Below are 27,683 nucleotides of genomic sequence, written 5' to 3' on the forward strand. Positions count from 1 at the left end.
CCATTGGTCATTCTCATGTGCTCAATTACTTTGCAATTCTCTCACTTTAGGCAAACTATGGCTCCCCTCCAAAAAATGATCGCATATTTCAAATATTGACACAAATGTACACAAACTCGGTGTGTCTCATCTCAATAAATATTCTCTTAGAGTAATCTTGAAACGTTTTCTGAAAATATTCAACTTCATGTATTTGGAATCTTGGCCATCGAATTGATACTTTTCCTCAATTTGTTTTATCATTTGGGTTCTTTTAATAGCAATGAAAGTACAATCTCGATTTGCCGCTCATGTTCCCCTCAACTGTAGAACAGCCCACATTACTTCATAAAAAGTCTGTCGATAAAACTGACATTGCATGTTAGAGCTTATTGTAGCCGGTAGGGCTGCATGGTAGTTGAGGAGCTTGAGAAAACAGATTTCAAATGGGAATCGTTATAGATAGAATGTTGCGCTGAAATATTTCGAAATCGGCATGTCTAGTCCTTATTGAAATAGGAAAAATTGTAATTGGGCAGCTTCATTATCGTTTCACGACCCCTTTCAAGTTTGTGCTAAAACATCGCATTAGATAGAAAGACTATTTTATTCAGAATAACTCGCGACCAACTTACAAGTGCTTGTCAACATGAACTAAAAGCATTGCCAGGCTTTTGAGCCTAAACTGATTCAGTTCTCTGTTTGGCCACAAGCAGTAATTAACAAAGTCACTATTCACAGGTACTATTTATTGTGATCGCAGCGCAGATGAGTCCGCAAGCCTAGTTGCAATATGTCGCACTATTTGCCACACGCATCCAGTGAGCATCAATCAGTCTACCCGTGCAAAGATGATTCCCACTCTGCTGGGAATGTATGTCTGCAAAGAGAAGTTGCATGGTTCAGGTCACATAAACAGCAACAAATTGGGTGGTAGTTTAGAGTAGCACATGACATTTATCATTCAGTAACAATTAGAATTCATACCACTGTATCAATAGCTGCTATACAATCTATATATAAGGTCAGCCTTCAATGCACTCAACTACCTACAATGGGAGATGCTACTCATTACGTTAGATGTTCTTCAGATTATCCGCATGTTAAAGGGGTTGACAGAAACCTCATGCAACATGGTGTTGGTCAGTGCATCCAAACGTTTCTTCGGTAGTATGTTCGCAAGGCTCGAACTCTTTTGGACAGTAAACCCTCGGTTGATATGATAAGAGAGAACACCTTAAATATTACACTTTCATTGAATGCTGTCATAACTCTAGCACCTTATTTTGCTTCTTACATTTGATTTCAGTTTCTTTCCATAGCACTGTTTTCTTCTGTGAGTGAAAACTAAAGTACAGGATGTCTACAGCACACGATTGATGTGAACAATTTTTTAGGATAAAAAAGAAGTAATACACTCAAAGCTTGATATACCAAAACATTGGTTATAACGAAGTAAATAAGGAATAGTCTTGCAATAGCTGCTGTGTTTCGAATTTTCGGATATAACAAATTCTTGTCAGTAAGATGCAACTTTTTTATAATGAGGTTTGAGTAGTGGTACAAGGTTATGTCTGGTCCACTGGTGGAGGCATATGGGACGCCACACTCACTTTCTTTTGACATGGCACTTGGAAGTGTGCAGTACAGAATAAAAGTTTACAGGACACGGAATTCGCGCAAACATTTTATGAAGCTTGTGCACATAGCCACCCATTTAAAATTTGTAGAGTAGCTATGCAACGTATAAAACAGCTACTACATGTGCCATTTCTTAAAAGTGTAAACTTCAAACCCCAGCAAACTTGGGGTCACCTGCACGTGCTACATAGTGCGCATGGTAGGGTCTTGGTAAATACTGAATGGGACAACACCCGTTCAGTCATTCAAGCGTCTTGAAATATTTGGTGATCCTTGCTGCTGAAATCGTGGCCTTGTGGTATACATTCAAACCTCATTACATTGAAGTCACACTTGCCATAAAAGCAAATTTGTTATATCCAAAAATTTGCTATAAACATATTTGCAGCACTGTATGACAGAGCTATTTTTCAGTTACTTCGTTATAATCAGTTAGTATTCATTATATGCGGCTTTGTTATATCGAGATTTGAGCGTAGTTATTTTTATAATGGCTGGCCTACCCAAATGTGTGTGTTTTTGTTTTTTCCGTATTTTGGCCAATGTTACTTGCCTAATTACCCCACGGGTCGCTGTGTACATGCAAGCTTCCACACAAACTACCAATGACATACTTTGATGGAGTTCCTTCGTCCGGCATATGGCTTGTCAAATGTGAAGACGTCCACTCCTCGATCAATGCGCTTGTGACCTCCGAACTCCTCGGCATCAGAGTCCAAAACAACCTTGTACCTGAGGTCACATCATTAAGGAAGAGCACCAGAGAGAAGCTGGAAGGCGTCTTCCCTTGCCTGTATGATAGTTGACTCTGCCTTTTCGGTGACGTCCCCTCGCAAGCTGTGACGATTTATTGTCGGCATAAACATGCAAGTGCCCATTCTCTTGCCCATCATGGAACGCTCTTACACATCATTCGAGGAATGGCGTGGCACAAATAATGTTGTTTCACAGTGCTCAGGGGACTGATAACTGACCGTAACGTGCGCTTACATCCTGATGAAAATGAAAAGGTCGTGACAGATCCAAGCATGCGTTTTGCGATCTGAGTGGGATTCATATTTTTAAATCGCGTTTACTGCCGCAAAAAAAACAAAAAAAAAAAACTACATAGCACAGCCTAGTAGAAAAGCCTTCAAGATTGATTAGGAAATCGTTCAGTTTGTTGCACATAGTCTGCTGATTTCTTGTGCACCATAACTACAGCACAATACTAGAGCTGTATATTATAATGTATTCCCGCTATTATGTGCTGCTTATGAAGTAAACAGAGTTGCATGCTGAGTAGGCTAGCGCGAATAGCAAATTTTAGGTTCAAAGGGAATGGCGATTTTGGTCAAATAATTTTATATTGAATTCAAAGAGTACACATCACATATTATAAAGAAAATTGGCACGATATCACGTTCCAAATAACTTGCACAATATTTTTTTTTATTAAAATAAGGCCTGTGGAAACGACATTTTTTTTAGGTTTAAAGGAAGTGGAAACAACATTGAAAAGTAAGAGGATTTTACTTTCAGTAGAATGCAAAAGATAACCTTTAAAATGCAAGTGATAACATTTTAAAATTTACTACGCTAATATAAGCTTTCAAACTCAAAAAATAATGAATCGATATGAGGGTAATAAGTGCATTTAACCTTGAAGCGGAGCTTTTCCGCAGTGCAGATTTTTTAAATGCGAAGCATTTATTTGCATACTGTAAGCAATTTGAGGGTGCGTCTGTCTGTCTAGCCACTTACGTCCCGGTGCTTCCATGATCACTCCCTTGACTTGGGGCAAACCAAAATATTATGGGAGGGTAAAATGATTTGACAAATATGACTCACTGGTCGTGACATGAATAATGTCACAATCTTGTCGCGTATGTCGTCAAACACTTTCCAAAAAACAGTGGCACACACCAGGGGGCGGGTATGTGCAACAGGTGTTCGACAGTTTATGTCTACCGAGGAACGACGAGAACACACACGGCAATTTCAATGCTTGATCGTAAAGAAAAAGCGGACATCAGGAGCGTTGGCTGGACGAATGCAAAAAATGAATGACGTTGTCCCAGCATGAATCGAACCCTAGCATTCTGCGTGCCGATGAAGTATTCCACCACAGAGCCACGCCAGGTCTCGGAACTGCCTTCCGAGACCTGGCGGTCTCGAAAGGCAGTTCCGCATGTCCGAGACCTTGCCAGGTCTCGGACATGCTGAGCCGAGGAACACGTATGCGTAGCATACGTGTTCATATGGTGGTTTGCACACATGCGTAGCAAACCACCGCACACAAATATGAACCGCTCTCATGCTCATCGCCCACTGTTTGTTGAATGCATCATATGTAAACGACTTCATAGCTGCTGCAGATCTAAAAATTTCGAAGATAAATGCTTTATTGGTTTTCCGCATAAGTGTTCCATGATTAGACACCAACCGTAAGCTTCATGTTGCGCTCGAGAAAACAGACGCCATAAATATTGGTGGTTGGTTCCTTTAAACAAAGGTTCATTGATTTCAAATATTTACCAAAAAGTCCAAGACATTTAACGTTCATCGTTTCTGAGAGCACTTGACCAAATATACGTGCTCTTTTATCTCAGCAGTCAGTCGTCAGCAAAGCAAAAGGATACTTTCCAGGTGTCTCAATGCCAACTTCATAGTCCGAGAAACTCTTGAAAGGATGAAAGTTGAGCACGAAGAGAACGCCAGCCCTCTCGAAAGCAATCACCTTGTCATCTTCGTGTTTCCAGCTTACATAGCCCTATAACAAAACAGCAAATCGGCAACTCTCGAATGCTGACAAAACAGGAAGTATAGATGGCTGCTATGAACAATGCCTTGTAAAAGTGACACACCTTCATATAAAAGTAAATACGAACAGCGTCCTATTTCAAACATGCATATTCTTAGAAGTGTAACATTTTTACAGCTGGGACTAAAAAAAGCACTATGAGTTATGATATGGTTTTAATTTGAAGTACAACGTATTAAAAATAATATACGAATCTACTTCTCTCTCTTCTTGAGCACAACAAGCTTTGCTTAAATTAGTGAGGAGGCCTATTGGAAGCATTTGTTTTATGTGCACTATACGAGTAGGGAGATCAGCAGACGTGTCAAAGCAACAACGTTTATTGTCGAATTGTGTACCGACTGAACAGTTCAAGAGACAAACGGGATATTGAATACGTAGTTTTTTTTTGACTGCACACATTACAAGTGGAGCCTACAAATAGAATGACATAGAACAATACAAGCAATTAGGCAGTTCCTATGCATACCCTTGACTCACTGGTGAGTGTGGGCGGTAGTGATATAACCAAAAATGCACTTTACTGCAATAAACAGGACATCACATATGACTCAATTCACACTGTATGTGATATGTTTTATCACATATGGGCTCTTTAGCATAGACAAAGTGCTAACAGTCGTGGTGGCCTGTGGGGGGCAGAGTTGCAGAAACTAATGGCTACGTACATACTACTACTGTATACACCAGTGCAAAGAGTGCTTCCCCAACATGGCAGCCCAAAATATGGACATAAAAGAAGCCTGCTGAACAGGGGGCATTACCATGGCTCTGAAGTATGGGCGTGCAAATGTTCAGCCTAACATGGCGTGCTGTGTCATCCCAAACACTTCTGGACCAACAGGAATATTACCAACAGCCCTGAAGTACCAACAGAAACATAATGGCACCCAAGGGGCATGGTCCATAAATGTGTTTGCAAAACCAAGTGTAAACAGTAGTGGCAGTTGTGAATGGAGAAGAGAGCAATGAGCTGAAATTAATGGATAATGTTTTTGCTAAGGGACTATTTATTGTGGTGTGTGCAGGAATAAAGGACGACAGGAGATTACACACTCTATCAAAAAAAAAAAGAGGCAGCACTTTAGACCCCACGCAACTGCTGCACCCACTCAGACTCTTGAAAGAAAAGTGCGGCTTTTAAGCAAATCAATATGGTATTTTAGTGTAGATGTTCGCAAATGTGAAGTCTGCGCGGTGTTGAAGCTGAAGCACCCACTCACTGGTGGTGCAGGAAGCCAGTGGTACTTCTCCTCGGTCTCGTTGAGGGCACGGTCGAAGTTGTTGAGGAACCTGTAGCGCAACAGGTCGTCATCTACGAGGTGCCACTGTCTCCGGGCATGGTGGTAGCTCTCGTTGTTGCCAACACGTGGGAAGTCCAGCCACTCGGGATGACCAAACTCATTCCCTGAAAATGTTTAGTTTGTATGGCTGTTAACTGTAAGATAAAGACTCTTTCCTAACAGTCGAAAACAGGAAGGTGGGGTTGCGGCTAAATGCATTCCTGATAATTTTTTTTTTTTTTTTTGCTGCGGGCATTGTTGGCTGTTGAGAGTTCAACAAAATCTGGTCCAGTTGGGACAATTTACTGCAGGAAGAAATGAAGACAGTATAGAGCAAAGTAAAAACCAAAAACAAACAAGTACACATTCTGCAAAAGAGCTGGTGTTGTCACAACATAAACAAATTTCAGTTGGAGCCTTTATCTGGAGCCCCTTTTTATAAATACAAATGCAAGTACTTTAAAATTAACTTAAGAAAGTATGTATGTATTCTGATCTCTGCACCGTAATTTAGTTTATTATGTACATATTCTGTATTTGATGTGACATTCAGGGTTTGTTCATAGATATACAAAATGTAGCTGCAGGTTTCGGGACACAACATGTGTTTTCAATTTTTGGTTTGCCATTACATTGCACTCTCAGACATAGGGATTTCTTCTGAACTGCTGCTAACAAACAGCTGCCTCTGATAGGATTGATTTCGTACTTGCATATTGAACCCCACTTCACCCCTCAGTAAATGGAGCCTCTGTTAATTACAACATATTCTGCATGTCCCTTCAGCTTCCATTGAACAAAAACCTGCTGTAATAGTTTATATGCTATTGCATATAGATTTCACCGACAGACAATGATATCTTGATACACTAGTATTCGTGTATCTTCTCTAGACAGCACCTCACAGATTGCTGCGTGTCACCAAAATTGTCCAAAGGGCTCGAAGAGGAGCCCTTTGATGATTAAACAAAAAGTACAGGACAAGTGGCATAATAACAGTGAGGACCAGTGTTTTACCAATGAAGTTGAGCCACGCTTCCCCGCCGAGGCCGTGAGTTATCATGCGGATAATCTTGTGCAGGGCGAGGCCGCGGTCAATGATGGGAGTGAGCTCCGTCAGCACAGACATATTGGTGTACATCTCCTTGTCCATCAACCAGAAGGCCAATGTCTTGTCCCCGACAAGAGCCTGAAATTAATGCCGCAGGCAGTGCGTCAGAATAGAATGAAAACAAACAATCAAAAAGGCTGTATCCATACTGTAATGAGAGTGTAACTGAAATGTTATATTTTATTTCGTTCCGGAGCGAAACTAAAGCATTTTTCATCGACTTTCAGTTCAAGGGACAATCTCGAAATTTAAAACTACCAATGTGACCATTGATGCGCACCTCAGGAGACAGTATTAGCCCTTGTCTCAGGCAGGGATTCGAAATTAAGATGTGTTGAAATTTCGCGAAAAACGAAAATTTGCAACTGGAGCTCTTCATATTAACTCGAGTGGACTTTGGTGTGCCAGTCAGGCGGACCAGCAGATGGCATTGTAAGCGCTGAAGTTTGTTTTATCAGAATAGCAGTCTTGCATATTAGATTTTATGGTCGATGAAGTGCTGCTTCTGAGATCATGATCACTCTGATTATGCAAAGCATGCAGCCTGCTCAGAGAGTTCATAATTAAATTATGGGAAAATTAAATAAGTTTTTATTGTTACTTTCATTTCAAATTTTCACATACAAATAAAAAACGTAATGGAAAATTTTTTTTCTCTTCCAAAATGAAACAACTTTCTTCCACCAATGAAACTGAAACGAAAAACATTTCATTAAAAATCCCTGGCCACGTGGTACCGTCCCACACTGAACAATCCTTCATATTGCACTTGTTCATAATTTTTGTTTGCACTATTATTTCTTGCTGCTCGAAAACTATGTATGCTCCAAACACAGGAGGCCTCTTGACAATTTATTGTGCTGGGATGTGATAGATCTACGTATAATGCATCAGCTCGTTTACATCGACAGGAATGCAAGATATTTTTCTTATAACAATCATTATGCATAGTATGAAACAAGTGGAATCACTTGCAAAGCTCATTTCACTTTTAGACACAACTGATTAAGCCAATGGGAAAGCATTGAGCACTCACTGATTGTGTCTAATTAACTGTAGTGCAATTATTGTGACCTAAATTGAAATAAATTAGATGAAAAAGCACCATTTACATCAGTAAAATCAGAATACATATTATTAATAATATCTGGGATCTTACGTGCCAAAACCACTATATGATTATGGGACATGCCGTAGTGAAGGTCTCCGGTGTCTTTGCTCGTCTCCTCCTTGTGCCTTTGTCATCGTTCTGCTCTGACGCTTTATCTACTGTCATGTCATACCAACTAGCCCAAACTGACCACACTTCTAAGTCTCCAGGAATTTCGAGCAGGTGAGGTTCTTTAACGTGCACTGACATCACACAGTACATGGGCATCTAACATATCGCCTCGATTGAAATGTGACTGCCGCGGCTGGCATCGAACCTGCGACCTTCCTTCAGGTCAGCAGCAGAGTACGGCCACTACACCACCGCAGTGAAAGGTCCGAATGCACAACCTTTTAATTGCGCGTCCAATACAAAATGGTAGAGCATCCGGTGTGTAACTTAAAGGCCGTGTGTTTGAATCCCACCGACAGAAAGAAGGCTTTTTCGCCACTTTTAATTCCTCTCAATATAGGTCCTAAATCATTACACTACAGTTAGGACAATAAATAATGTTCCCATGCTTTCCTTGGCTCAATTGTCTATTGGTGTCACAGACAATTATTGTTGGTTTCACAGATTAGAATGGACAACTTCCTGAGATACCTGTGTTAGGACGTGACAAACCTGGCCACAACAGTATAGAAAAGCAGTGCCGGCATAACGTCACCAGGCCAAGTATCAAGCATGATGTGCAGGTGACCCGAGTCATGTCTCTGCTAACACAAGATCACCGATGCTTCAGCAATGAATACTTTTCGCTGTTACATGACTGGCCTGCTTACAAAAAGGTACCTAATGTTAACTGTGACATAAAGTCTAAATTACACCGATATAACACAAACTGGAGACGGTGGTAACAGAAGCACCAGCAGACTCGCAGTAAACGAAAACTTCATGCTTGAATTTCGTACCCCCCCCCCCCCCCTCCATGCATTTCTCGGTGAACAGAACTGTCAAATGAAACATGTTTTTCTGGTCCCATCAGGTACCTTTCAACAAAAGTTCGCAGAACATGCATTTACTATCATTCAGACTAGTGCAACACTTGAAGTTGAGTAATGAAACCTGGCAGAGGGGGAGGGGGGGAAAAGTAAGCTCCGCAGTGGGCCACGCACCTGGTCGTGAGACTCCGCATAGGCAACCGTCTTCTCCTTCCACCGGCGATTGCTCAGCGTGTGCACAATGTTCCCCATGTTCCAGTCCTCATCCTTCTGCTCCTTCAGGAGCTGTCCAGAAAGCATCAGAAGGCGGCGTCAGCAAAACTCGGTCGTACTTGTTGCCGAGCCAGTATGTAGCATATACCATTTTATAAACTTCAGGGGGTACAAAGCGATATAAAACTTTTTTCAATTCCTGAACCATTTTTATGAAAATGAACTTTAGTACACTTGTGAGCTTATTCCAATAAGCAATCATTTTTTCAGTACATTGTGCAGTTTTTAAAATATAAAACATTTCGTAAAGCAAGAGTTTACCTAAACTGAGGGAATTAAAAATAAGCTCACTGCAATATTTTGGATCAGAACTGCACGCAGTAGAACAAGAATATACAGTATGTTCTAATCCTGTTTAAACTAAAATTTGTGATTCAAATCACGGCTTAATACAGGCTCACCTGTGAATTTTCAAAATACCACAAATTTTGTTCGAATTGGTATAAAACACCTATTCTTGTTCTGCTGCCTACAGCTTTCATTTCAAATTATTGTTATGCTCTGACTTACTTTTATTTCTCTCAGTCAAGTAAAAGAATCTTGCTCCCCAGAAGGCTTATAAGATATTTTATATTTTATTAAAAACTACACACTTCAAGTCCGCTTACACGTAACATAAAATCGTCAAGTTTTATCGAAATAGACCACTAATTAAAAAAAAACATTTTTAATGTGCAGTCCTGCAACACAAGTCTACAAAGCAAAGGTAAAGGGGAATGTGGTGTAAGTGCTAGAGAAGCTGCTTGGCAAAGCATGCTAAAGAAACTAAATCTCAAGGGATGTTACTTAAACACATAAAAACAATAACATTGTTCACAGCCTGCCTCACCAATTTTGATGTTTGACACTCCCGATGATGGTGACCTTCGTGCTTTTAATAGCACAGGTGTCAAGTAAGGCCGAAAAGTGTTGAGTAAATGTTGATTAGTTGACGATGAAGTGAATTGCAAGTAAAATACGACATAGGCTTATAATAGGCTTAGAGCATCCAGTGAAGTATGCTATGAAACAAAGATAAATTAGATTGTGAAAAAATGATGTGATACAGTAAATTACATTAAACCTCAGAGTGTTTTTGCATACATGTTTTTGATTACAGTACAGTGGCGTTTTTTTGCCTCGCAGTGTCTTTGGCATACGGGTATGTTTTCGACCTTCCGCTTGAATTTCCTGCTGTAATGACAATGCATGTTTCCTGCAGAAAGCATTGGAAATGATTGTTCTACATTCTCTAAGAGGTAAACAGAACTGATTTTCAACAGCAGTGCGTTGTGCCGTTTGTGATGACACCAATGGGCAACGCCCTTTCGTGGTTTCAGTTATGCCACATTATTGTAATGAAGCTGCAGGAAGCAAAGTTTTATTTTTATGGGCACTTTCTTGCAAGTTCTGTGGAAAATGATTTCTATTTTTACTGGCGCTGCTTCTAGCTTGTTCATCACTGACACTCATGAGGTATTCTTGTTCTTTTTGATTACTGAGTTTACTCTACCAAAGGCAGTGGCACACAGATAAGACTGTGTGTGTGTGCCAACATAACTCATCAATGCAAGAGAATAACAGACTCTCATGTGAAAATTGAGATAAGGCACTGTGTGTAGATAAGGTTTTCAAGAAATACTACCACACTCTGAAGTAATGGAAGAGGATAACACAGGCATTTTATATGTGCAAAATGAGATAAGGAGCTGTGTTTAGATAAAGGTTTTCAAGAAATACCACACTCTGAAGTAATGCAAGAGGATAACAGATGAAGAACGTACAGCGCGAACACAAGACGGGAATACTAAAGATGGGACACAGACAAGCGCTTGTCTGTGTCCCATCTTTAGTATTCCCGTCTTGTGTTCGCGCTGTACGTTCTTCATCATGCAATACCAACTAGCCCAAAGTTTCACTCTTCTAAGTTATATTTCTAGTTCCTCGGGCTTCTTGACTCCTACTGCTGCAGCGCTTGTCTGTGTCCCATCTTTAGTATTCCCGTCTTGTGTTCGCGCTGTACGTTCTTCATCATGCAATACCAACTAGCCCAAAGTTTCACTCTTCTAAGGATAACAGACCCACATTTTATCTGTGCAAACTGAGATAACGTGCTGTGTGTGGATAGGGTTTTAAAAAAATACCACACTCATTGTACATTAAACAATCCTGGTGATACTACTGACAACAAAAAATTGTTCCAGACCTCCCCGCCCCCCCCTTTTTTTTCTTGGCTTTACTCTTTTCGTGTAATCGAAAACCATAACTAGGTAAATTTGACCATCTGGAAAAATTTTCTCTAAAGAAATTGAAAAAGAGATAATGATAAACTCAATTCATGCACTAGTTTCATAAGCTTCTTGCACTAAAATAAAGCAAAAATGTACAACTGCATTGAAAGCAGGTTCGTAATGTAAGCCTAATAATAATTACATCTATGGGACCTATCTCCATTAATTTCAAATAAAAATTGAAGGGCAGACATAGATTGCTTTGTATTTAACTTTGTAACACTCCTTATGATATAAAACTTCTTGCATATCCATAAGCTGTTTTGAGTTGTATAAAAAAGTTGGCCAAATCATTGCAAATCTTTGTGATACTCATTTTGATGCAAGGCTACAGAATTACAGAGGCCTTTATTTTCATACAACCGTTCAATAAACATTCATCAATCTATCAACACTTACTGAATTCCAAGTAGTTAAAAAAAATTCAACAGACCCCCCAAAACATTTTTGTTGTTCTGCTGAAGTCAGTAGAATATGAAAGAATAGACATCATTCAGATTAAAATTCAAAGAAGTATCGCTCTCCCCTTTTATTTCTAATTTTTTGGCTACAATTTGTGACACCAACAGGGTAATTCATTCCAGTCGCTTGCATTCGGCATATAAGCAGCAGATAAACTTGCAGGGTCTCTTATGCATTCGCCCAATAATCTCGAAAACGAAAGTTGTCATCTTTTTCTTCTCAGTCGATTGCATCAATCCTCCTGCACCTGAATGTTTTCTGCACCTTAACCTCGTTTTTCTATGTCTGTGCAACTGCCGCAATGTGAAATGTTGACATTATGTGAGGACATCCACATGTGACATTACATTATGAAATATCACATTGATGTCGCAAATTTTGAGATTTGAGACGTAATGGTGAGGTTATTGCATACATTTATTTTGTTTCATCACTCCCGTTGATGCTGTTGGCACGTCGCACCAACACTGGCGGTCAATTTTCGTGTTTGATTAGGCATCTAAGACTTTCGCCTTGATAACCCAGTATGACTGCAAGCGCAAAGCTGTGCTATACCCAATTCCAAAGCTTCGGAGCGCATTAACCCACCAAACGAGAAAAATTTGTCGTCGAAGGGGCCTACCTTGATCCACATGTCAGGAATCGCCATTCCTAGGCGGAAGTCGAAGCCATTGCCTCCTTCGTCCACGGGTCGGCACAAACCTGGCATGCCAGATACATCCTGTAAGCAGCCATTCATTATGCAAGTTAGAAGAATGAACATTACTGGAGATGAAATAACCAGAAAAAAAAAAGAATTTGTGAAGACATCACAGAGAAAAGACCAGCAATACGTTTAACCACTTTCTTTATTGAATAACTCAAGATGCGTGCAAAAAGTGTTATTTCGTCCTGGCCCTGGTGGAATTTGACCACTACCTCTAGGAACCAAACCTGCAACTCCGTTCAGCAGTGCGACACATCAGCCTTAGCATCATCATCAGCAGCAGCCTTACTGTGCCTAGACCCCAAAGAACTCGGTCCAGTGCTTGCTGCAGTCACATTACCCCCCAGTCACCCACCTTTGAACTTTTTAATCTCACCTGCCCATTTAACTTTCTACCTCCCCTTGGTATCCTTGTCTTTCCTAAGCAGCCATTCTAATTAATTTAATGACAAGCAGTTATCCTCTCTTCTAGCTACATGCTGAGCCTATTCCCATTTCTTCTAAAGTGCGACTAAGAGCTCATTAACACTCAAACCCACACTGCTCTCTTGTCTCTTCATGTTACACCTATACTTTTTCCTTCCCATGGCCACCTGCATCATCCTCAATTTAAACTAAACCCTTCTTGTAAGCCTCCAGGCTCCCGCCCATAGGTAAGCACCCACTGCAGCTGTTATGTACAGTTAGACCCCTTTATAAGAGGCATGCTCCAGACAGCAATTCTTGTCTATTATATGCGATACCTCTTATAAGCAGGGCACCATGTATGGGTTTTCTAATCAACACCCATTTCAATTTAGGCACACTAGCGTCTCTTATACTCATTTCTCTCCTACATCAGTGTCTCTTATAAAGGGGTTCAACTGTACACACTTTTCTCTTGAGAAATAACGATGAACTGACATTATGAGCTTAGAATACTTGCCAAGTGTACTAAACTTGATTCTTATTCTTCCAAGTTACTTCATATTTATGGTTCAGATCTACAGTCGCTATCTTCCCAGTGGCAAGTATTGCAGACTACTGTATTCAGCTCGACATGGTATATGGATACCTAATAATAATAATTACTGGGGTTTAATGTCTCAAAGCCATTATGTGATTATGAGGGACGTTGTAGAAAAGGGCTCCAGAAATTTCGACCACCTAGGACATAGAGATATATAAGAAAGCAGTATTGTGCAGTAGTTGAGGGTCGATAAAGATACTATGAAGCAAACCAGACTGTCCTTTTAAAAGCATATTTTGTAAAACTACTTTCTGTTTCAGGACATTTTGTGAAGTTCTCAATGGGTACACAGCTACAACCGCCTTGAAAGTAAAGCCTTGCAGATATGCTTTACCTCTGCAATGGTGATGGCATTGGGGAAGAACTTGTGAATCATGTAGTTAGCCAGCATGAGGTAGACAAGCGATTCTGTGTCCGTGTTGAAACCAAAGTACTCGTTGTAGTCCCCACTAAAGCCATGTCCCATGCCGTGCGAATGGTACAGCATTGAAGTAACACCGTCAAAGCGGAAGCCATCGAACTGGTACTCCTGTAGGTACCAATAGCAATTGGAGAGCAGGAAGCGCAGCGTTTCCATTCTGCAAGATCAAACAATGGTGGGTGGGGAACATTTACAGGGCGATACTAATTGGGGGAAATGTTGGCACGATGAGCAGAGGCACAATGATAAGAAAGAATATGTTGTCATACAAAAAATAGTGCATGTGGAACAAAAAGTGAATGAGTGGCTTCCCAGGTGTTGAGTGCGAGAATTCATTGTAATAAATTTCACTATGTGGTATGCATAATAGTTAATGTTCAGCAGAATACAGTCAAACATGCTTACATCAAACTCTCTAAAAACAAGAATTAGTTTGATATATCATATATACTGTGATATAAAACTTCAAAGATATTTTCTGTATTTCTATGCAAATTTTGGAGCTCAAATAGTCCTCACGGAACTGCTTCAAAATAATGCAACGAATCGAGAGCAGTTTAGGGCGACACATAAGGTTTCTTCTTTTTTAATTCTTAGTTTTGCGCTGTTTGTAGTTGACAGTGGCTGTTATATCCATGACTGGGTTGTAGTTAAGAAGATGTCGTATCGATATGGTTTTTGTAACCACACTGCTCCCTTTCCCAATGCATGAGAGAAAACCGCATTCCGTGAGAAACAGCAGACTTCTCGTAGAGTCTCGTACAGCCTGATAACTTATATTAAAATGTTCCAGCTGTTCTTGTTCTATGAATCTGTAAATATTCCTGTGCATTGACATTAAAGCACTGTCATGTTCAAAAATAGTTCAGTATAAAGGATAATTCAATTTAGTCGAGTTCGGTACAGTCAAGTTTGACTGTTGCTACTGTCAAACTTTACCCCTACTGTGAAGGTGCACTTACAGTCACTTGTTTTTAACAAACATGGGTAGAGAACATTGAACTACTTCAGAGGAACATGCTTATGACAGTAGAGTCAAAACAGCTCATGTCAGTAATGTCTATCACCCTCCTGAAAAAGGCAGAGAAGCGCCCGGGTCTAATAGGGGAGACCCGCTCAAGTTTGCCTGGCGACGCCAACACTTGCCTTTCCCCTGCCAGAAAAAGCGCACAACAATTGAGTCTTTCGACCCTACCGCTCCCTTTGGCTTCCACGCATTTGCGAAGCACGCGCTGCACGTGAAACGTCCCTCGTTCCGCGATGTCACCCCAACAGAAAAGGGGGTGACATCGCTGCCTCGTCAACTGTCACAATAACCACGCAAACACGAAGAGGTCGACTCCACCAGTGAAATTCTACCGATTCCCAAACCGATGGTACGAAACAAGCAGACGACAGAAATGGATTAAAGCAGTGCGCCGAAAAAAGTATGTAAACAATTTTTTTTCATAAACATTAGCACGCGCACAATACATTCAAAATTACGTGTGTTAATTCTAGCGTCACCGTTTCTCTAATCTATCGAGTTACTGGGAGATGCACGTCCCCATCTTAAAAGTATAGATTTTTCAACTCCCGTCTTTAGAGCACTGTTAAAAAATAGTGAATAAATATTTTATGCTGCTACTATTATTCGATATTGTTGGGGACGTAGTAGTTGAAGCTGTGTGCACATGTGGTATTGGTAATGTGTTGTTATATATTTTTAAATCTACGTAGCACCGACAGAAGTGTGTGGTTGCCAAAAGCTTGGGCAACTATGAAAAAAAGAAAAAAAATGCATTAGCCGTTGTTGCACGTCCGTTGGCAGATACAGTGAACTAGTGGTTACTGAGTGTGCAGGGGCAGCCCGAACAACACGGTGGAATTTTGATTCGTGACCAAGATAAAATGCCTTTATAGCAATGCGCTCTTCCCCTGCAGATTAGACACACACAAAAAAGTTTCTCTGAAAGCTGGGCGCTCATCATGATGGTACGCAAGCTGTTCGTGAACTCAAAGTACCCGCGATGAGAACGGTGATAATGCAAGGAAAGACACGTGAGATAGTTGTCAATTATTGTTGTGGGTCAGAAAGAAGCCCCATATAGACCATTTATTTTTGAAGTGTTGTGTATACACCGCACGATAACTTGGGTAGGTGCTAGTAAATTAAGGTATCCCAACTAATAGCAGTCACAGCGCAAGAACTGCTTAACCTAAAGCACGAGAAGCGGCCTTACCCATCCATCCAGGAACAAACATAGTGCATAGTAGACAGAGTAAACCAAATAAAATAAGTATATAATAATGAACGTACAGAAAGTTTTATTCACCTCTAACGTCGTAAACAGCGTTGTCTTTCACTTGCGAAACGCACTTCGCTCTGACGAGGACGGCGTCGTCTGCTACAACTTGCTTCGCTGCCCTTTTACTAAATTGCTGCTACGAAAAAAAATCGTCAATTGCAGCATCCTAATAAATGCGGACAGAGCGCACCGCACGCGACGCTAAACTCCCAAAAACACGTGCAGAACACGTGCAGCGCGCGAGCGAAGAAATGCGTTTTCAAGGCAGGTTGAATGGGACAGCGGAGGGGCGAAGACTCGAGTAACGAGTTTTCTCCCCGCATTGACTGACAGCGCCACGCTCCGCAGCGCCTCCCTCGGCGTGGGTCTCCCCTATAGGCAGGTGTGCCTATCTTTGTTTTTCCCTGTAGTAATGCAATGCACCAATAGCAAGGCATACACCATTGAAGAACCAAATCAACCACAAAAATGACAGTTCAGAAAATAATGTTAGCCAGTAGGTGATGTACATATGTATGTGCTGTTGTATGTGTTTGTTCCTTTTCATTGCTTTTTCGCGCTGCTTCAAGTTATTTGCACACATGTTCACAACCCAACCCCCTAAACAGCGCTCACTACCAACCGTTTATTGTGCATAAAGGATCCCGCATATAGTATATATGAACAACAGTGCACAAAAGCAAAGACCGCTACTGAAAGAATAGTGCAATAATTGTCAAGATGACATACTGCCGACTAGCCGCAAAGCAAGTTCAAACAACACATGCACTCACTGTGTGTAGTCGAAGAGCCGGCTGTCCCAGAGTGGGTGCGTTCCACGACCTCCATCGTGGAAGAAGCAGCTGTTGGTGCCATCGAATTGGTTCAGGCCATCCAAGACATTCTTGGACGCGTGGCTGTGCACCACGTCCAGCAGCACGTAAATTCCCATCTCGTGCGCACGGTCCACAAGCGCTTTCAGCTCTTCTGGAGTGCCGTACCGACTGCAACAGTCCTTCCTGCTATAATTCTGTTACAGGGTCAGACACACGCTCAGAACTTTAATCTAGATGATCCATTAATGGAAAGATTGTATACCATGAGTGGTCAAGTGATTGCCAAATGATGGCGTCGCCATGACCTCTAACAGGTGCACCTAATCAACGGTATCTATATCAGTGCTGAAATACGATAGTATTTTTTTATAATAGTCTTTTCTAAACTGAAATGTGCCTATACACTCTAGTTTGTACTGAGCAGAAAAGTGGCGATTTCTTTGGTTGATGTATGATCAGATGCTCATTACTGGCAGCACAGGGCCTCTCAGAGTAGCTCCAGCAGTGCGCCGTTGCCAGAGGTAATTGCGGAGGCCATGGGCAGCATAAAAGTTAGCCGAGAGACTTGCAGCATGAAAAAGTACCACAAGCACATGACCAATAAGTGGTAAAAGGGTTTCACGTGACCACGAGTGTTCAGCAAACATATTCTACCAGCTTTATGTATTAAAAAGCAGTTTAAAATGGCAAAATGAAGGTGGTTAATCACAAGTTAACCTCACTCGTGTACACGTAGGACGTCGAGCGTAATGAACAGTTTGCGAGAAAAGCTATCGAAATACTATCAATATCGGCTGGAGGAGGCACTTGTACTTTCTAAGTAATATGTCAAGATTAAAAAGCTCTTACAAAATATGTATGCTCTTTTGCCAATAGATGTTTGCCTGATTTAAAAAAAAATACATTTTTCTTTTAATGAACTTCATTTTTTAAACTTATTATAAAACACTTCGTTTACAGCATCAACATAGTTTTTTTTTGGTTACATGAATAGAGGCATATTATGAAACAATGCCACCACAAATGCTCTTATCCAAGTAATCACATGCATAGATACAACACATAGAAACTAGAGTCTACTACACTTATTAAAAAGAACAGCCAAGGTCAATTTTACCTGGATGCTGCAAAAAATGACGTCACTTGATAGCCAAAACTTGCATAATATGCATGTTCCATGATGGCCATGATTTGAATCGCATTGTAACCTACAAGAGAATCGAATCGGCATACAACAAGACATTAGATTTGCCGTGCATGCCAGCTTTGTGTGTACACTTTTGGAACATAGTGAAGAAGAGCTGCAAATTCTCCAGGAATGAACCCTCAACTATGTTTAAGAGCTAATGGTTCTCTGTGAAGACAAAACTGACGCTGCCGATGCACACAGCAGTTGCACAAGAAAAAATACAAAGAAAATGGGGCAAATAGTGGAAAGCAAATAAACAGGTTGTTTTGCCAAAACAGTAGCTAAACCAAGTGGAGTGATATCATCATGGTGGTCTGCTAGTGACATCAAGCTCAGCCAAGTTTAAGTGCTCACAAAAAGCCGACTTTGTTGAAATGCATGCATAATTGAAACTAGAATGGAAAGCAACAGCAACTGAAGGGGAGAACGTAGAGCGAACATTCAGATCTTTGCACCTGCCAAGTTCGAAACCTGGAAAAAAATCACCGGATAAAATTGCCAAGTGATACTTTGAACTGACAATGTGTGTTGCGTGTGTTTCACAAGGGCTGTTGCAGGGATCTCTTCAATCGGCTAGAGACATACCTTGGTGCTTGATTCGAGGAAGAACATTGTCCTTGAAATTTGCATAATTAGCAACCCAGTAGTCCTCAGATGCAATGCCAATGTGGCATTCATAAATGCGGAGGCTCTTGGGCAGTGGAACCTTGGGATGCTTGAACTTGTAGCGCTGTAAAGCAAGGGTCAGGGTAAAACAGTTGCATCAGAAAAACAAGCAGAAAACCAAGAAAGTAACGTAATTAATAATGTGCCCTCGCAATATCTTGGATAAAAATGTACAGCAATGTCAAATATGTGTTTTGTTACTGCTCTGCCCACAAAATGACAACTTATTCTTTGTAAGTTATCTTTCATAGGTTAGGCTTATACCTCAGCAAATTATGTGATATTGCTAATCTATAACTAACATATACATGCAGAGATATGTGCTGCTCTATATTATACCACTAATTATTTAACATAGCTTCTTCAAAACTCATTCAAACAAAATATTTTTTGTATCAAGAGCGTCTATTACTATTTTAAAAGAACACAATCCAACAAATAAAATTCATGTATACTTATGTTATGTTGTTATTAATGATTCTTTACCTTTATTCACCAATTTCTCTGACTATTTTAGGCATGAACAACCATGTCGAAATTGTTTCCGAAAGCTAGTATAATTTAAGTGTTCATTTTAGATAGTCAGCGGAAAATTTAAGGTTGCTGCCAAACTAACGCCTTTTTTTAAAGATGCCGCATAGCTTTCTACGTGCTGTTCACTTATGTATTTATTCAGTAGCATCAATTCATAAATTATTATTAATTCTTCCAACTGCAATGCTTACCTCTTCCTCCGGGGGGTCCCAGAAGCGCTGCCCATATAAGGGGGCATTTTGATCACGAGCAACGTAAGTGGCCCACGGGCTGTTCCTATCTGCAAGCTCCCCTGTAGCTTTGTTGAGAATGACAATCTGCAAATAAACCAAATCTTGAGCAAAAAAATACCCTGTCTTGAAATGTTATGTCTACCTTCACACATTTTTGTTTTACAGCGAGAACTGTTATGAAGATCACAAAAAGGGTCGCATGTGCCGTAGTTGTCCGCAATCGCCGGTGTCCGTAACCACTATTGCGGGAAATGAGAAACTAAGCGAATAAAAAACAGCTATGTCACGATGAGATTTGAGCCCAGGTCCCCTGTGTGACAGCTCAGTGTTCTGCCACTAAGCCATGCCAGTGCTTGAAACTTCGTTGCAAACTGACCCTAGGCAGACGATGTCGGGAAAGGAATTGCGTTAATGTGAGTAATAAAGCATTCTAAAAAAGCCAAGGAATACTCCGGCGTCGAATAATGCAAATTGTGTACTGAGTGGGTCGTCGAATGCCCCGACCCATTACCAAAGGTTCAGGCGTAATTCTTCATAATTCTTAACCACAGCATCGAAAAATTTCACAAAATTCCTTGCGAGTGTGTAGCGGTAGCACACTTCTTCGAAGAATGATGAAGGATGGCATAAGGACCTACTACACAAAAGTTAGGATGATTTATAGCTTAGTGGGTACCCTTCAAACACGCTTGCAGCAGTTACCCAAAAGGTGTATAAAAAAGGCACTGTAAGGCTGCTCTTCCAGGTTTTTTTGTGACTGTGTTGCAGATTGCACACAGGTCTGGCAGCTTCTTTTTTTTTTTGCTAGCTATAAAGCATAAGTGCACAGTAGTGAAAGATAGGCTAGTTTGTAATGGTGGCATGTTTAGTTAAGTACAGCACTTGTCCGTGTCCCTTCGGTTTTACTCGGTCTTCGTGAGAACTGTAGTTGAGCATGAGGGCTGTGCAGTGCTGTAACTTCTACAAATATTTCATCAAGCCAGTCAGCAGACATTTTTTACCATTTTAGTTGTTCATACCAAACCATTTGTTACCATTCCTATTTTCAACCATTCTTGTGCACAACATGGTAGTACTTCTTGCGCATAATATAAAATATGGTAACCGACCAAGTGAAACAGTCTTTGATAAAACTGTACAGTAAGACTATGTTCACTGAATCGTGAAGAGGGATTATGTACAGGTTCTGAAATTCCAGAAACTGTTTCTGTTTTTCTACTAATTCAGTGAATGTAATTACCATCATTTGTAACATGCTACCTGACTAGATGAGCTCTTGGTTAAATGGTGATACTTCAGGGGTGCAGTCGGGCTTCAGTCTTTTGGAGCAGCTTAAGGAACATGAAACGACGCACTTTGGAGCAATGAAAGTAAGCTTTGGAGCATACTCCATAAGTCAAACATCACTGTTAACTGAAACAGTTTATTTCTGGTGAACGAAAAACTTCAGCAGTTGTTATTAAACATTCAAAACTGATGAAATGGCTAAAAGTTGCACTAACAAATAAATAAATAAATATCAACATATAAGTGTGTCTGTGTCACCTTCTTTCAAACATCATAGCTGATTGAGTAAAAACTAGGAGAAAACGAGATAAGCTATATTTTGGATAGCTACACCTGACCAGACTTCAGGTGAATGAAAAATGTTCATGTTAATAAAACAACGAAGCTGACATGAACGAATAACCACTGAACACTAGAGATAAGTTAGTAAATTCTAACTTTATTTGAAACCCACTGAGATTCTATTAAAAGGATTTAAAGAAAGCTTATGCTCTCGTTAAAGCACCACAGCCAATGAGAACAGAGAGGGTAGCTAAACCTGACCACACATCAGAAATAATGCTTCTCATGCTGACAAAACACAACTGCCGACATATAGCCAACGAGAAGACTAGAGGAGTGAAATATCTACTTTTATTGCAATGGCAATTCGCTCTCGGTGGATCTTAGCCATAGCCACCATTTTCCTTATAAGTCTAAATCAAAAGCGTTGCTCCGCATGTTGTTTGTATGTTTTATGTGCAAATAAAAGGACGCATGCACTGGGGACGAATGCGGCAGAAGCAGAGACGAAACGAGCCGGCTATCTCTCTTGTATGAAAGATGCATGCGATAACATCGCTCCACATATGAGATCTACCGTTGATGGCCGAGCAAGGGAGCATGAAGAGAGCTGGGGAAGAGAGGGCTGCATTGCCCAAGCAGCGATGGCAACTTTGATCATAATAGCGCGGTTGCTAGCACTGATGTACATGCTTTCACAGCAGACATGAGCAAGTGGCCTGCTTATTTTGCACTGAGAAAGCAGGCAGCACAAAAACCACTGTGTTTTATGTAGCAGCCATATTTCCTTAAGCCAGTGTTTTGTAGAGTTACAGAAAATCAGGCACTAAAGAGTTAGATGCTAGCCTTACTTCGCATAACATTACTATTTCTTGATGAATCATTCATTGCTTCACCCTTTCGACAAAACTGATTTTGTTTGCGTAGCCATTAATGTTACGAAGAGTGCCCCAGGTGGCGATGATGATAGGAACTCGCATGGGCATATCTTGTAGCAGATGACAGCAGCACAAGAAAACACCAAAGACTGCTTGTGAGCAATTTTGACACAATTATGTCTTTTGAAGCAGGTTGACACAGCAGAAGTGGACGGGAGCAGTGTGGCGCAAATGGCATGGCATTTCCAACCCTGCTTCTCTATCCTGGTTCACACGTAATCTTATCACTGTATACAAATATTTGTAGTACAAAACAGGACAGTTACTAGAAGTGCTCAGTGTTTTTTTGTAGCTGTTTGCTTGTGCAGTGATGTGTACTCGTATGTCATTGCATTGTTTCAATGTCTTTCACAGAGCCATTTTCATTTTCCCACACATTCCTGAACATGTACGTTTGCAGCTAGTTCAGAATTTGTATTTGTTTGAACAGTGGAAACTCTGAGGCAAATTATGCCCCTTTTTTAAAATGTCAAACCAAGGGTATGTTACAACATATTAACAAAATGATGTAAACACATTATTAAGGGAAGTGTTCCTGTCTATAATCCAGTCTAAGCTATTACAATATGCTTTAATGGCTGAATTTCAGATCTGCTAACAGACACATTTCTCTCTTCCGACAAAGCATGTTCACTCTAAACAAAATCCTGTTTGACATGGGAACAAGTTCTACTACACAAGTGCAACCGAATGGTAATTCCACTGTAAAATTTTGCCACATAATGGTCCTCAAATAACAGTGGTTGTTATGCTAAGTAAGCCAGTTTGCCTTAGCCCAGAGTAGGGGTGTGTGTGAATATTTGAAAGTTTTAAACAAGGTGTCAAATGGTGTTTCTGTGGGATATCCCAAAGAGGAAATTCCCAAAAAAACCCGGGAATAATTTTTTTCTATTATTATTCAATCAGCAAGGTGCATGCAGTCAGAGCTTTCACCATATTATCAATATAAATATGAATTAAAAAATGAACTGTTTTTGGTGACAATATTGGTGACACTTGCTTTTGAATAAACTGCAATGTTTATAAAGTGTTTATATGTTTTTAACTGTCGTAACTGGAGCGGTCTACAATGAAACCTCAATATACTCACAGATTGTGGGTTATAACTAGTACACAAATAAAAATGTCATGACATAAATATGGTGTAACAGGCACTCACTTATAAAGAATATTCAGATATAGCAAAACTACTTTAGAGTAAGATGTGATTTTGTAACAACAATCTTACACTGTAAAAGTTATGAACCCAGATTGTCCAAGAAGATGTTTAAAAACGTTAAAATATTCCTGAAAGTATCACTGCATGTACAAATTAAGCACTCCATGTTAGTACCACATGTTGGATACTTTATGTTGCATTAAGATCAACATACAGGGCAGATATGTTTCACAAGTAGAGAACATGTCCTTTTGTGTTCAGAAACTTTTAGTTTTTAATGGGTGCAATAAGGGATAGAAAAAGACTAAGCTTACTTTAGTGTAACTAAGCAACCAATTATCAATAACACAGTACGCTCGGGAATAAATGAAGAAAACAAGAACATGCAGAGCATATGAAGGAATGGTTGCCTGCCTTGATTCTGTCAAGGTGGGCGACTTGGCAGGAGCCATCGGGATTTGGGGGCAAGGTCAGTTCCCATTTGCCATAGGGAAGCTTCTTGAAGGGATGTGTCAGCCTCTCCCATGCATCTAGACAACACACAAAATACCAGGACGCTAAGCATAAAATTGCTCCGGAACCATGACATATCAGGATCGAACCTCAGTCCTGGTTGCTACATTCATACACACAAAAAAAAATGCAAGAGCAGCTGACATTATGCAAAGCACTGTGGCAAAGATTAGTTTACAACTTACCCGTGGCATCAGGTATCCTGCTACACAGCTTTTGGTGCTATTACAATCATACTAATGCGTGAGTTTTGCATTACACGGAGTCTCACACTCCTCCTGAGACAGACCGATTTGCATAAACATTATAAAAAGCAAATTCCACTACATTATCTTTATTGATGCAATCAATGCTTCAAAATGATAGCATTATAATCCAGGAAAACTTTGTTAATTCAAACTTGGTTATTTCGAACTGATGCCCTGGTCCCAGCACAGTCCCGTGTGGTTCTACAGTGGGGGAACTCCCCGATAATTTAAATGCGTCAGTATCCACAATGGTTCTAACTGTGAGCCACTGGTTTTCATCGCTTTTCGCAGAAGTCTGCCCCAAGGGACCACACTGTGTTCTGCGAAAAAAAAAAACAGAACCAAAAACAGCACCATTTCTCAGCATATTAGAATTAGGACGCCGCGCTAGAGCTCTTAGGAAAGCTGCAAGCAATGCTCCTAGAGTCGTGACAGAAGAAAAGCAAGCTAATGAAAATTACTGATTACTTTTCATTTTGGTTTCTGTTATCCCTGCCATGTTAATAAACCTGTTTTGGAGCATAAATAGCATCATATTTTGAGATTATGGCCCATTACTCCCATGAGTGTGCTTTGGTGCTTTTTTATGCCTTATGACTGACTGATCAATTAATTTCTCTTTGCTGTTAGAGCTCCACGAACCTAATTTATAAAATCCCACCATGAAACTGTAGAAGCCCCTCATTCCCGTCAAGTCCAGAGATGGCTCCTTCGGGTTCTGCCCACACGCTGTGTCGTAGTGTTCATTTATTCTAGTGTCCACTCTCTAATTCAAACTCTGCTTAATTGTAACAGTTTTATAATCCCCTTTGGGATGGAATTAACAAGCTTTTTCCGTAACAGCAAATTTAAGATGCTTCTCACCGATACGTGGTGAATATGTGGCTACGCAAACATACAAGATCTCATAAAGTACTTCCTTGGGTTGAACGTGGTTGTTTTATTGATGTTCAAGTGCGTACTTATTTTAGACAATACCAAAAGCCTTACCACAGATAACCGTCCATACAAGTTAAATTTTCACCAGGTGAGCCCATGTAAGAAATCAATGACTATAATTTATAGTTGTGTGTATGAAGCAATCATAAAATATCCGATATGTAGCAAGCACACAAATTACGTGTGGTCTGTACAACATTCACAGAGCTTTTACAGTGTAATATAGAGCACTGTGGTGTTTATTCTGCACAACAAGAAATATAGAGCCATTTACTTTTATAAGTCATTTATGCAACAAGAAAACTACAGAAATCGCCATATTTTATGACCCAGCAAGAAGAGCTCTTAGCACAAGGAATGATTGATTGATTGATTTGTGGGGTTTATCGTCCCAAAACCACCATTTGATTATGAGAGGCGCCGTAGTGGAGGGCTCCAGAAATTTTGACCACCTGGGGTTCTTTAACGTGCACCCAAATCTGAGTACACGGGCCTACATCTTAGCACAAGGAAGAATACTTTGTATTGATGCAGCTTTAAAGATCCACATATACAAAATATCTGAACGACAAAGTTTGCTAACAGCTATTCATGGTACTTCACTCCTTATCTTTGCCACCTGCAGTAACAATAGATTGCCTAAATCATATTTTATTTTCTTTGTACATAGTTCGCGTGCTAGATGGAGCATGTCACGCCACTTACTGAAGTCTCCACGCAGGAACACGGATTCGGCACCTGGTGCCCATTCTAGAAAATGTATTGAGTTGTCTGGCAGGCGATGCACTCCATACTTTTCATAACTTTTACAAAACTGCAGCAGCCCTTCAGTGTTCTCTATCTTCAGCAGCTGCTCTTGAAAGCACTTATACCTAGAACCAATGTAGAAACAATGTTTATTATTATGTAAGAAAACACATGAACCAATGTTCAAACTAGAGGATGCACATACGTAGTGACATTTGTTATGTTTTCTAATCATTACACAAATACGCTTTTGAAAAAGAAATCTTCATTACAGAGATAAACTTCATATATGAATATGTACGTTCCCCATGAATTCATTCTATATAATTAGCGTTATGTAGCAATAATAAATAACTGAACAAATAAATAAAAAATAATGACATTACCTTCAGGCAATGAGAAACACCATGCCTGCAATTGGCACGCTTCTCAAGCGTTACATCAACTTCATTGCTTAGCTGAATCAAAAACGGTACTCGTGAATCAATCTGTGCGGTACAAATAAAATGAAGCACAAAACACTCCACGATTGGTATATTACATATCATGCGTGGGTGAGAAATTCCAACGCATTCGATCTTTAAGGTGATGCGGCTAACTTTGATTAATCAGTTCTGGATAAATTACAGATCATGGTGCGCACGAACAAGACATCCGATATTTTCGAACGTTTCGGAAAACGCCTTGCACTAATTGCTTCAGCAACGACTGTCACGCACTGAGATAGGGACACTGTTCGATGACAACTACCGGTTAATCTCAAGAGAAATTATGAATTCAGGAGCCTAACGAAACCAGTATACGATGTCAAACAACCGCGAACCACACGGCACTCGTCCGTCGGCGACGTCAATGTCAATTGCAAGGTCGTTCACTTACCTTCGCCTGATCTCGTTTTCGTGATTCTTGAGGTAAGGATCGTGTCCCAGTAGGTCCTCAATGCGTGGAACGTCAACGTCCATGTACGATGTCATGGTTGACAAACGTAACGAGAAGGGGGGCGTGGGCGTTTGTGTGCACACCGGCCGGCGGATGGGGCCGCCTAAGGGCACTTCAAGCTTGGCGGGGATACAAGGCCTCTGGAAGGCGCTGTACACGCAAAACGACAGATTACCGAGATTACGACGAGCCAGACATGGCGATCGCTGGGTCTGCTCGTGGCAACGACGAGATACCACGGCAAACCACACGGACACGAGCTCTTCCAATCGCGCGAGGCGCGCGGGGAGAACCGGAAACCGCCAGGTGTCCTTCCTTACCACCGAAACGAGAACTGTAGTGTGTGTGTGTTTTTATCAGCAGCTAATTACCGGCTACTTTTGAACAGCTGCCCACATAGAGTTCTTAATATGAAGCTCTATGGCTGCCCACAAATATGGTGAGCGAAAGGCAGGTCTAATTACAGAAAACCTAGATGCAAATGCAAATGTTCAGCGCTCAAGTGGACAGGGGAAAAATACCGCACTCAGGAGGCCGAGAGTACAATGCCTGAGCAGCCTGAGGCCTTTAGCTAGACACATGTGCAAATATAAATGCGTCAAAGTTACTTAAAGCGTCCGTGAAAGCACACAGGTTTGAACAAGAGCGACAACAGTTGATAACGAAGCAACCAACTTATGAAACAAGGCGACTAGCCTATTTATCCAGTTGTTTATTTTGCCTTTATCTCTCTACATATCTAAATACTTGCACTGACTTAACTGTTCGAGCAAATTCTTTAATAAATGCTTGGTAAATTATTTTACAGTAGTTTATTCGAAACATTAGACAAGGTATGTTGAAGTTCTCATTTCGAG

General features: G+C 40.6%; 1 protein-coding gene across 1 annotated transcript; it reads right to left on the reverse strand.

Annotated features, from left to right (window-relative positions):
• Positions 1–713: 713 nt before the first annotated feature.
• On the reverse strand, positions 714–27,129 carry AGBE (1,4-alpha-glucan-branching enzyme). The gene is made up of 15 exons (XM_037432536.2): positions 26,767–27,129; positions 25,846–26,012; positions 23,855–23,970; positions 19,733–19,858; positions 18,927–19,071; positions 18,270–18,360; positions 17,111–17,320; positions 13,963–14,206; positions 12,536–12,634; positions 9,083–9,193; positions 6,724–6,895; positions 5,647–5,831; positions 4,242–4,372; positions 2,235–2,352; positions 714–859 (listed from the first exon to the last, which is right to left on the reverse strand). Exons 1-15 carry the CDS (start codon positions 26,859–26,861, stop codon positions 812–814), a joined length of 2,058 nt encoding a protein of 685 aa, XP_037288433.2. The 5' UTR covers positions 26,862–27,129; the 3' UTR covers positions 714–811.
• Positions 27,130–27,683: the final 554 nt, after the last annotated feature.

This window comes from Rhipicephalus microplus, chromosome 10, assembly GCF_043290135.1.
Source record: "Rhipicephalus microplus isolate Deutch F79 chromosome 10, USDA_Rmic, whole genome shotgun sequence".
Lineage (NCBI taxonomy): Eukaryota > Metazoa > Arthropoda > Arachnida > Ixodida > Ixodidae > Rhipicephalus > Rhipicephalus microplus.